The sequence below is a fragment of the Monodon monoceros genome, unplaced genomic scaffold, assembly GCF_005190385.1.
Source record: "Monodon monoceros isolate NGI ecotype Baffin Bay Population unplaced genomic scaffold, NGI_Narwhal_1 Super_Scaffold_18, whole genome shotgun sequence".
NCBI lineage: Eukaryota > Metazoa > Chordata > Mammalia > Artiodactyla > Monodontidae > Monodon > Monodon monoceros.
The window spans coordinates 38,233,340-38,246,032 of record NW_021703774.1 but is presented as its reverse complement, the minus strand read 5'-3'; the positions used below and the strand labels follow the sequence as shown (position 1 = coordinate 38,246,032).

At 36.3% G+C, this 12,693-nt stretch overlaps 1 protein-coding gene across 7 annotated transcripts in view; it reads right to left on the bottom strand.

Moving 5' to 3' along the window:
- Positions 1 to 12,693, bottom strand: part of RCOR3 (REST corepressor 3) — a 50,828-nt gene that overhangs the window by 15,648 nt on the left and 22,487 nt on the right. For all 7 annotated transcript variants that reach the window (XR_003794353.1, XM_029227824.1, XM_029227822.1 and 4 more), the window contains 2 exons: positions 9,911 to 10,129; positions 4,878 to 4,955 (listed from right to left, as the gene is read on the bottom strand). Coding sequence is in view for 6 of the 7 variants with exons in the window: in XM_029227824.1 (XP_029083657.1) it covers positions 4,878 to 4,955; positions 9,911 to 10,129 (297 nt within the window). In the remaining variant the exon portion in view is untranslated. The remainder of the gene's footprint in view (positions 1 to 4,877; positions 4,956 to 9,910; positions 10,130 to 12,693) is intronic.

Sequence of the window (12,693 nt, the reverse complement as noted above, 5' to 3'; positions counted from 1 at the left end):
GTGGCTCGAATTTAGGATAGTACTGAATGAAAAATATAAATACTTATTTAAATACTAGAATATCGCTCAGTTCAAGGAAATGCTCAGGAGGCATATGGAAGCTAAAGCTGACTAAAGGAATGGTGGATTTACAGTTTCCAGCTCATAACTGCTCACTCTGGGGTATACACTCAATAAATGGAGTTTAGGCAGAATTGCCAGTACTACTGCATTCGCTATTACTAAACATACTCTTTTTTATTTGGCTGATAGCTATGGTTGAATTTATGTCATTTAAATGTACATATGATATGACTTTAATATAGCAAAGTGATGAGACTGTATATTTCCAAACAGAAGAGAAATGCATTCTGAGGATAAAAATTTGGAGAATGTCTTTATTTATGTAGAGAAAGAAAAATTACGGCTGAGAAGGGAAAATAATAGTTATAAAAGAGAACATAACTTCTCAAAAGTTAGAGGAAGAAGGAGGTCATCACTATGTGAAGGGCTCAGAAAAAGGCAAGGGAAATGAGTTAGAGCTGTGGAATTTGGTCATTAGCACCAATATTAATCTTTAAGAAGATGCTTCAGTGGAAAAATGCAGAGGGGGAGTTGAAACTGTATGGAATTTAAAAGTCTATGTGTTACAAAATGGAAACAGTGGAAGAAAGGGAACATTATAGGAGAAAGAGAATCAACATTTAAAAAATACAAAGGATTCCTTTAAGTTACTGATTTTTATATTTTAGACCCAAGAAACTTTGGTAGAGATTTGTTTAACTTAAGGAAAGGACAACTAGACTATATCTAGGAATCTAAAACTGTGTGGCAGTAATGGTGAGCTATGAGGTACCACTGAGCTATGAGGTAATGGTGAGCTATGAGGTACCACTGAGCTATGAGGTACCACTGGGGTTTGCAGCAAACCCCAGTCTGAAATACTGTTGTTTTAAAAATAATAAAATATTAATATAAAACAATCCAGTATATAATAGTAACGATGATAATGTAGAAGGCCCCAAAGAGCCATCTAGAACAATCTATGACATCCTTAGTGAATTCAGCATCTTTACTACATCCTTCCCCTGCTAAACTGTCTTCACATCTTTCCCATTTTTGTCAGTAGTGGATTCATACTACCTCTACCTCTGACTTGGAAGAGTTAGAAAAGGTCACCGCTACTCAGTGTTGAAAATTCCATCGAACATCCATAATGAAAGGATGTCACACACCTATGCATGAAAATACCCAGACTGGGAAATTTTTAGCTTCAAAAAGCACTCCTTATTCAGTTTCTTCCTTCCTAGATTCATTAATCTCCTTGCCCCCCACTTACCTCCTCCCACAACAAATCAAAGCATAACCAAACATAACACCGCTCCCCACAACACTCTCACATACTTTCTAGGAGATACAGTAACTTCTACTTTGCAATGTTCTCTAGATTTATCACTTGCTGTCCATTCCTACAACTAATACCTGACACTACCCAGTACCCGTTTACCATTTACTTTATCACTCACATGCTTGGTATTTTAGCAGCTCTAAAGTTTCTAATGTATCTTGTAAAACACTGCCAGGATACCTTTTCCAAAATAAAAATTTTGCATTACATCCTTCCTAAATTGAAGAAGCTATAGGGCCTTTCCATTTGACTCAATTTAAGAGGCAAACTTCTCTTCCTAGCTTTCACAAAGACTTTGTTTTCACAGTGTTCTTGCCCACTGACCTCTATCACAAAGAAGTCCCTGTTAAACTCAACCTTATTAACATCTCTCATACACCCTGTGCATTCATCCTCTGCAACCAAGTTTGCCTTCCCAAGTAGACAATATGCTTCTTGAGAAAACATTGTTTTATACTTCCACTGAATTCTCAATAGTAATTAGCACAATAATGAGCACATAAGAAGTGCTCAGGGAATATCCAGTGCTTTTATTTTTCCCCACTGTATTTATATTTTGAATGTACTGCTCAACACCAAACCATTGTTCACGTTATTCCCTTCACCTGCCCTTTTTGTATGTGCAAAACTCCTACTCATCCTTCAAACTACAGCTGAAACTTCCCCCTCTAGGAAGTCCTCCCTGATTACCCTAGCTGGAATGAATAATAGCCACTTATTTTCCTAAGATCTTTACTTATAAATCTATAACTTTAATCAGTTTGTCTTATAATATCTAGACTATAAATTCTTCTTTTAAGAAGTAGATGGAAAAAATCTATCCTTCCTCCTTTTTAGGTGTCGCCTCTTCCCCCCACACACACTGCCTAATGCAGTGCCTTACATGAAACAGGTGATCATAAATACTTAGGGAAGTGAATGGACTTTCTTCACCAATATTTTCCCTAAATCAGTGAAAATAACAAATACAACCAAATGAATAAGTAAGCATCTTAGTAACTGTTTACTTCCAGTTGAGTTACATAATTTAGTAGCCTATTGTTTAAAAGGTTAATAAAATTCTTTTATTAGGTATTAGGGAGAAATTTTTTAGGTTAGGTACCAGCTAACCTAAAGGTAAGGGGATAGATTACATGATTTTTCAAGGTCTTTAATATAACTGTTAATCTAGTGTTTTGAAATATATCTGTTCAGGTTGCTCTCCCCTGTAAAGCAATAGGAACAATGTGATAAATATAAATATATCCCGGGCATTTTCTAGATGATAAAACATATATACATTTTTCAAGTCATGTGAGTTCAAAATCAACCTCAAAGTAATATATAAACTTCAGTGTACGGATTGTGGTGTGTTAAGATTTTGATTGTTTCATTTTGATCATTATTTTTACAATAAACCAAGAGATATAATAAATGATAACTTCTAAACCAGTAACTGCATTTATTTTTTTTAATATTTTTTAAGATTTTTTTTTTTATGTGGACCATTTTTAAAGTCCTTATTGAATTTGTTACAATATTGCTTCTCTTTTACGTTTTTTGGCCACGAGGCATGTGGGATTTTAGCGCCCTGACCAGGGATCGAACCTGCACCCCCTGCATTGGAAGGTGAAGTCTTAACCACTGGACTGCCAGGGAAGTCCCCCAATAACTGCATTTAAATGTGAGAATCTAATATACACTTTTACTATTATATGAAAACTTCCAAAAGTAAGAGGCAGCATGGCATTAATCTAGGACAGCATGGCATTAAACTGGACTCTAAGCATCTGAAATACAGCCAGTTTCACTATTTACTAGATGTGTGATCTTGATCAAGTCAGTTAATCTCTCTGAGGCCCAACTTCCTCATGTAAAATAACAGCATTTACTTCATCTACTTCTTTGGACTTATGCGATTATCAAAAGAAGCAACATATAGGAAAGTTATAAATGCTATTGTACTTTCACATCTTACTTTATATAATGTTAGTGAATGAGACTATTCTGCAATTTTCTGGAAAATTTGAGATTAGAATTTTATTTCCTTGAAAATTTGGTAGACTTTTTCTGTAAAGTTGTCTTGGCCTGCTGTTTTCTTATGAGAAAAAATGTTATTTGTTCCTTCAATTATTTAATGGTTATAAATTATTCAGTTTTCTTTCTTTTTAAGACACTTTTGGTAAGCCATATTTTCCTAGGAATTTCTAAGTTTCATTTAAATTTTCAAACTTATTGGCATAAAGTTCTTCAAGATATTCCCATAATGTTTTCAACATCTGCTATATTTTTTAATTTAATTTTAAATTATAAACTCATAGGCATTTTAAGTTTTTTGCTTTTATGCATTTTATAATGCATAATTAAATATTAAATTAATTCCAATACAAAATTTAATTTTTTGTCACAATAATATAACATAAAATAAAGCAGTATTCTTTGCATTACACTATCTTTATTTAAATATCACTAGAATATTTGTCAGTTTACCTGGGGGTTTGGAATGAGATATTAGTCTACATATATTTCATTCTTTTCCATTGCCTGACCTTCTTGAAAGAGACTACTCAAAACAAACAAAAACAACTTCCTTCATAATGATTCTTCCTTTCTGAAAGATTCTAATGAGTAAGATGGCATATGAAGTACTACTCTTCTGCCTCCCCCCATCCCCTCATACATATTTCCTTTGTAGATATTTCAGTCAACCTGTGATTTGGGGGAAAAAAACATCCCATTAAGACCAAGTAGGATTATTTGATTATTACATACATAGAAAAGCAAGTCCAGGATATGAAGCATAACACAGGAGTCTTAAAAAAGAGAGAGAAAAGAGAAAAGACTTTATAATAGAAGTTTCTGTAAAAATATTTGATTGGATTTTATGAGCATTTAAGTACATCCTTAGTCATCACAAATATAAAAAACATATTAAATTTTAGCTGAAGTACAAGTAAGACTTGAGAAAATGGCCAATCTATATCTTGTTTTTGGATTTTATATTTTCCGGGATATGAGTACAAGAATGTAAGTCCACCTACTAAAATCCTAATTGGAAACCTGAGCCAAAATCCAAATACACAAAATTAAAGTAAAATTTTGTTAAAGCTGTTAAAATGAGCTCCTTTTTTTGTGATCTTTTCTTCCTGTTACCAATTTACACAGGTAGGAAAGGGCTTTGAACAAACACTGCTCTAGACCTAAAAATGCCCTGGCTTGTTCATTAATGACCTTCTAGTTTCACATGCACTGGGCCTACTAGTATCGCTATTTTCCCTAATTACTTTGCTTGATAAGAAGTGCTAAGGACAGGGACGAAATGATTTAATGTAAATCATTAGCCAAGTCTCAAGAGAGTAACTATCTAAATGACAAAATAGAGACATAATAAATTATCCATATTATAAAACCTTCAAAGTATTAACATGTAACCAAAATAGTAGTTGAACACTGGATAACTCAAAGAACAAGGTTTCACTGTACTTAGCACATGTACTCCTCAATAACATACCTCAGGAGGTTTGAATTCTTCAATTCCACCTTCCATTTTCTGTTTAAGTGCACTGTTTACTTGCTTAGCGTTCTGAACCTTCAACAAAATAACCCAAAATATGAATTAGATCATCTACTTAGGTGAATTTTTGAGTATTCAATAAGTGAAAAGGATATATATCAACACCCTGTTAAACTGAAGTTCGTGAGGATAGGACACTTATCACACTTAGTGTATGATACAACACTCATTCAAGTAACATACACATCAACTATATACATATCTAACAGACTCATAAATGATAGTGTTTGAATATCTGTAACAATGTCTCTTATAATCCAAGACAACTGGTATATATAGGGATTAAATTCCACCAATATTTCTCATTACCATAATGCTTTGATCAAATAACAATTATTCTAATGAGAATAATAATGATGACAGTGGATAATATTTATTAGGTGTTTATTATGTTAAGCATCATTGTCGGTGCATCATATGTAATAAATCACTTAATTCTCATAACTACTCTGTGAAGTAAGTACAATCAGTTCTGTTATAACCTGACATATGCATTCTCAAAAGCCACTGTACTAGGCAAAACTGCACAATAAAAGCCACAGGGCTTATGGGGAAAAGGAGCTTGGGACACAACACTCAAAAACTTCATCAGTGACACGTAAGACAGACACCTAATAAAAATGATAGCATAGTTTTTATACATTCAAATAGTAAAGAAATCCACAAGCGTTACAATAAAGATGATACTTTACCTTAAAAGGTTGATTACGTAAGTGGGTGTCAAAATAACTGCAATTTGTGAGTCATTGGGAAGTGGTTGAAGAAGGGTTATTTGAAAACAGACAAAAAGTTTTAACAGCAGATGTGGATGTGGATGGCACATAACACACAGTGAATTGAGGTAGCTGGTATACATCTGAAGTGTGTGGGCATGTACTCAGCAAGATGTAGTTTTTCCCTAACAAAAATCACATGTAAGCAAATGCAAAAGTCACATTATGTTCAAACTGTTCCCTAGTATATCAACTGTGTTGGAAAAAATTCATGTTTTCAAAACAAGCATTATAGCAGAACTATTTCTATTGTAACAATTTAATGATGAGGAAGGTAAGGTACAGAGAAATTAAGAAACTCCCAAGGCTATAGAAATAGGAGGTAGAACCTGATTTTGAACCATGCCAAGTTTGAAACTACTATTCCACTAGCAATTTTGTTAATCTCTACCTAGAATATTAAGGGTTAGGATTTTTTGTTTGTTCATTTGTTTATTTTTTTTCTATTTTTTGTTTTTCCGGTATGGACAATCTGATATTTATAAAGTGATGTGCAAAAGTTTTTTTCACCTGAGATCTTAAAAACAAAGCTAAAATGTATAAATCTAGGTTGGTTCAAATGAAGTTAATTCATCAGCCATGTTAGATAGATATAAAGAGATAAAATGTGAAGTCTCAGTTTTTAGGGATTTCATAGATTAGTGGGGAGATAAATAAATATAAAAGTATGATAAGTGCTAAAACACCTAACGTAGTCTTGGAGAGAGAAAGAAGAGAGTAAGTGTGTTTGCATGTGTTAGCAGGTGTGGATCATGGGGAAGATTAGGGAAAGTTTTCCAGAGGAGATGACACCTAAATTGAGTTTTAATGGATTAATAACAATGAAGCAGGTAGACAAGATTGTGGGGAAGGAATGTCTTCCAGGCAGAATAGCATTAGAAAGACATGACAGCCCTAAAGCAGCAGCAAGCAGTTAGGCTGGGGCCAGACCAAAGAATTTGAATCTTGCCTAAAGACTGAAGGAAACCTTAAGCAAGGGAGCAACACAACCATATTTCACTTTTATAACGATAATTCCAGTAGTAATCTGGAGAACAGAATGGGGTGAAGAAGATAGAAGTTAATGTAACAATCCGAATGAGAAACGCTGAGGACTTCGATTTAAACAGTAGAAATGAAGGGGTGGCGGTGGCTGTGGTGCACAGAGATGGGTTAAGGAATAACCTGGAAACAAAATTAAGATGTCTTTGTAAACAACTGATTGTGGAGAATTAGGGAGGGGGAGTAATCAAGGATAACTCTTTGGTCACTGGTTTGAGTAACTGAGGGTACGTGGTGCTATTCATCCAGACAGGGAATGCAAAAAGAGGAACAGACACCTTGTGGGCACGGAAGAATTCAGTCTGGACACTGCTTATGAGATGCGTCTGGGATACAAAAGTGGTAGAATTTGCAAATCCAAGAGCGCAAATCTTTACTATGTTACACATCAAACGAATATCCAAGAAAGGAACTTAAAGCTTTAAAAAAGTTCCTTTGTAAAAATCAATAGGACTTCCCTGGTGGTGCAGTGGTTGAGAATCCGCCTGCCAATGCAGGGGACACGGGTTCGAGCCCTGGTCCGGGAAGATTCCACGTGCTGCGGTGCAACTAAGCCCGTGTGCCACAACTACTAAGCCTGCGCTCTAGAGCCCATGAACCACAACTACTGAGTCCACACACTGCATCTACTGAAGCCCGCACGCTCTAGGGCCCGTGCTCCGCAACAAGAGAAGCCACCGCAGTGAGAAGCCCACACACCGCAATGAAGAGTAGTCCCCGCTCGCTGCAACTAGAGAAAGTCTGTGTGCAGCAACGAAGACCCAACACAGCCAAAAATAATAAATTAAAAAAATAAATTAATTTAAAAAATCAATAAAAATAGTCTTAAGTGAGGTAGTAGTGAAGTAGTAGTGTTGAGGATTAAGTATGATTACAGGTGACTGAGTACATTTTATTCCTTTATTACTTAAAAAAATTCTGCGAGGGCTTCCCTGGTGGCGCAGTGGTTGAGAGTCCGCCTGCCGTTGCAGGGGACGCGGGTTCGTGCCCCGGTCCGGGAAGATCCCACATGCTGCGGAGCGGCTGGGCCCGTGAGCCATGGCCGCTGGGCCTGCGCATCCGGAGCCTGTGCTCCGCAACGGGAGAGGCCACAACAGTGAGAGGCCCGCGTACCGCCAAAAAAAAAAATTCTGCGCACTTTAAAAATATCACAGGCAAAGTGTTTCAGAAGTTCTCTAAAGAGAAGGAGTGCTGTGGGTTGGAAGATGGGAGTGTTGCACACAAGTATGGTTCGACTAAAGGCAAAGCATTCAATCAAATATATACTATATATATACTTGAGAGTCCAGGGTCATATAAGTCAAAACAAAGGAATTCTAAGAAGGAAGAAGTGGTTGTCAAAAGAGATAAGAACCAAGAAGAGGGCATTAGACCTGGCAACTTGTTCATAAACAATCTTAAGATAGCTTTTTCAGTGGCAGAACTGCGATGGGATGTAGGGAAGAAATTAGATTGGGAAGCCTCTGAGAATAAGTGGTAAGAAAGCAGAGTAAGCTAATGTGATAGATATTTATTCAGGAACTTTGCTGGAGAAGAAAACAGAAATATAAAAGCAGTTTGGGTGAGTAACCAGGGTCAAGGGATAGGGAAATTTGAATGTTTGGTATAGAGAAAAACTATCTCGGTCCATACTACCCTGTTGCAAGGTTCTTACATTATGTGTGAAGTGGTATAATATTAACTCTAAGGATGCACATTGTAATATCTAAGCGAGGATGACACTGTAAGCTAAGGATGCATATTATAATCCCTAGAGCAACTGGAAAAAAAATACGAAGAGATAAAGCCGAACAACATAAATATGACCATGTTATACCTCTTTTAAATCCTTCAGTGGTTTTCTAACTCATGATGAATTTTAAATTTCTTAACATGACCTTCCTATAAATTCCTGTCTAGCTCTGCTGTAACCTGCTAAAGGCAAGTGGAAATTAATGAAGAGTTTTAAGATGAGTCATCTGGATTACACCAGAATTTTAAAAGGATAACACTAATAACAATGTGTAACATAGAGCTGAAGAGAGATGGACAGCAAGGAGAATCAACAAGACAGGGATTGTCAGATAAGAGGTGATAAGGGCCTGAACAAGGGTAGTAGGGATGAGATTAAAAATAAGGGGATTGATTTACAGGAAATTTCAGAGATGAAACTCACATAACTTACCACTTATGTTTGTGTGTGTTGGGGGAGTGATAAAGGCAAGGGATGAGTCAAGGATGATTCAGATGTTTCAACAGACAAGGAACACAGAAAGAAATCTTTTGGGGGTTAGATGAGATGTCTAGCTCGCAGCTGGAAATGTAGCTATAGAGCTTGGGAGAAAAGCCACAGCTTGAGAAGTAGACTCAGAAGTCTCTGGCAAATAGTGTAAGGCTGGTTAATTTAGAGCAAGAAAGTACAGACTTAGAAGAGTACCTAAAACAAGAGAAACAAACAAATAAATAAAGGAAAACATGACTGAGAAAGACCGGAGACCTAATAACAACCATTAATTGAGTACATATTATGTGCAAGGCAGTAATGTTTTAAGCACTTACCATATACTATCTCGTTTAATTCCCCCCAAGCAAAAATATTATTATCCTCATTTTGAGATGGGAAAACTGAAGTTGAGAGAAGTTAAACAAGCTCCTCTATGGTTGCGCAGGAAGTAGACAGTGTAGCTAGGGTTAGAACTTAGGATCACTGACTCTAAAACCTAACTTAACCACTACCTGATTATGATAATGATACTTTTAAATAACATTGCTGCTACTACTACTGGTGATAATGATAATAATGAAGAGGGCAGCCATTATTCACCGAGCATTCAAAATGTGCCAAACACTGCTGAACAATCTACATGCATTATCTCAAATAATTCCCAACAACCTGTGAGAGAAGTATGATTATTACGCCCAATTTTATAAATAAAAAAATTGAAGCTTATAGAGACTTCAGTATTTCCCAACATCACAAAGCTAACAGGTAGCAATGCTGGGATTCAAATCTAGAAAGACAGAGGCATCTTATAACTTGGAAACAAGGTAAATAAAAAAACAAAGCTTATGTAAATGGGTGGCTGAGAAAATCTGCAAAAAAACTTGAGTTTACTGAGATAAAAGTATATAAGCAAAATAGATAGAATCATCGAAAATATGATTTTTATAAAATACCTGACGTTTTAAAGAGATCAACTCCATGTCCAGTTGCCTCAGGATGGTGTTGGCTGCATTGGGGCTACAGGAAACAGCTACCACATCTTCCTGGGTTAAATACATGCCCTTAGGTGGACGGCACTTAGAACGCTGAGAATGATGGCGGTGTTGTAAACTCTGATATTCTCTCCTCCCAAGTCCAATCTTGCTAGTTTGGACAGGTTGGTCAGTATTACCCTGGAAGAATAAAGACAGAATAATAGGTCATTTGGTTTTTACAAATGTATAAACTGAAAACAGTCTATTACTAGTAGAAGTATCTGTTACACTAAGTACACCTACAAAATACTTCTAACCAATTATATTACATACGAGTCCAAATTCACACACACACAACAACTCATCAATTAGGAGGAAATGAGCATATACCATAACGTATCTTTGATTAATCCACTCAATAAAATGTTTGGTTTCTATGCCCAGAGGACTATGAACAAATGAAAAAATAAGGTGGACTCTAAACTATTTCTGTTTGCTTCAAGATGGGATATATTTTCCCTCAGCAATAAAGGGGAGGGGGAAGCTATAACTTATTAAGTGCAAAGTTTTAAAGAAAGTAAAAAAAAAGGGCAAATTAGGAATCATGACAAGTGGCAAATTAGACAACTGGTAAAAAAGAGGTAACATCTCATTCTCACTTTAGCGCTGGTGAAAGAGAACTATGCCTTCTAAAAATTAAAAAGGGCACAGGGTTATTTTAATCCTAACAACATTTCTAGACTCCAAGTCTATTTATCTGTGAATAAAATAAAGTTCAAATCTGCATTTTGGAAGAGGTTAGGAAAGTTCTAACAATGATCACCATGAACTCTTAAGGAGAATTTCATTATTACTTGCAATATTCTTAAAGTGTGATGTAAAAATACAATGTTATTCTGTGCTTCTGAGACAGGAATCCATTAGAAACTTGTGTCCATTAGGCTGAAGGCTATTTCACTGAATAGACTTAATAATCCAATTCTTTAGAAAAGAAACTCCAAAAAAAGTCACAAAATAATTGTATAGTGAAGTATAATCCACCTTGTTGCTTAAAATGCAACTCAAAGCAACACATGGCAGATTTGATGTTCAGGGAAACTCCTCCCAGTATAGCACTTCTAAAATTGCTAGATCAAGTATTTTTTTTTAAAAATAAATTTATTTATTTTTGGCTGCATTGGGTTTTTGTTGCGTGCGGGCTTTCTCTAGTTGCGGTGAATGGGGGCTACTCTTTGTTGTGGTGCATGGGCTTCTCATTGTGGTGGCTTCTCTTGTTACGGAGCACGGGCTCTAGGCACGAGGGCTTCAGTAGTTGTGGTGCACAGGCTCAGTACTTATGGCTCATGGGCTCTAGAGCGCAGGCGCAGCAGTTGTGGCGCATGGGCTTAGTTGTTCCGTGGCATGTGGGATCTTCCTGGACCAGGGCTCAAACCCGTGTCCCCTGCATTGGCAGGGGGATATTTAACCACCGTGCCACTAGGGAAGTCCCTAGATCAAACATATTTTTTAAATCTTTTAAATTAATTTCTGAGCTGGCAGAGAGGTGAGGAAATCCCTCAGAGACCAGAAATGATGAGAAAGTAGGAAACCAGAGGGATAAGCAAGGATGCAGGAGCTGACATTTGCCTAGGCTTCAATGGACAACAGGTGCAGGGCACAGGAGATAAAGCCAGAACTCTGGAAGGGGACTCCATCATTGTGCAAAGTAGGAAAAGTGCCCCTGCCCTGCAGAGGGAGAAGATGATTAAAGAAAGTCATGCCTACTTCATCTTTGGCCGAAAGGAAAGGAAAGAAACCAAAAAGTCTTCCCTAAGAATCCCTAACCACAGGCCTATATTCAGGCAGGTTTGGGGACTAAATTTACAGGAATGTCTGGCCTGAAAAACTCCAAGTCGAAAATGTACTCTGAAGTGTCTCAGGTTGGTAGGGCCTTCAGACAGTTAGCAGAAGTAAAGGCAAGCTATCCTCAGAAGAATGCACTGTAAAACCAGGTCTCAAAAATTTTCAACAAATATGTTCCAAGGAAAATGAGCTCACAACCACAAAGTGCCAAACAAGCCTCATGAGTGAAACACAGCAGAAAGCCAACAATAGAATTATATCTGCAAAGATGACAAATATTACAATTACTAGGTAAAGAGAATACAATAAATGTGTTATATGTGTACAAAGAAATAAAAGAACTGAAAATATGGAATATTCTTATAAGAAATGAGTCTATCAAAACTGACCAAGCAGATATGCAAAAGAACCAAATAGAACACCTAGAAATAAAAAATATTATAAATAAGATTAGAAACTCAATGGATGGGTTACTTAGCCGATCAGACAGAGCTCAAAAGAAAATTAGTGACTTCAAAAGCACATATGAGAAAAATGCCCAAAACATAGTACAGAAGTATGGAAAGACAAAAGGATGGAAAATATGAGTGGTTAAGAGACACGTGAAAAGTCCATTACATTTCTAAAAGAATTCCCAAAAGAAAGAATAGAGAGAATGAGGGAAGAATCTATATTCAAAGAGACAACAAATGAGAATTTTACAGAACTTAAGACAGGATTCAGAAAGTACAAATGAATCCGAAGCAAGTTTAAAAAAAGAAATCCATACCCAGATACATTAAAATGAAACTACAGAACACTAAAGACAAAGAAGAGATCATAAAAGCAGACAAAGAGAAAAGCTAAATTACCTCCAAAGGAATGGTAACTAGCCTGACAGCAGACTTCTCTAAAGCAATGACAGAAATCAGAAAGCAGTA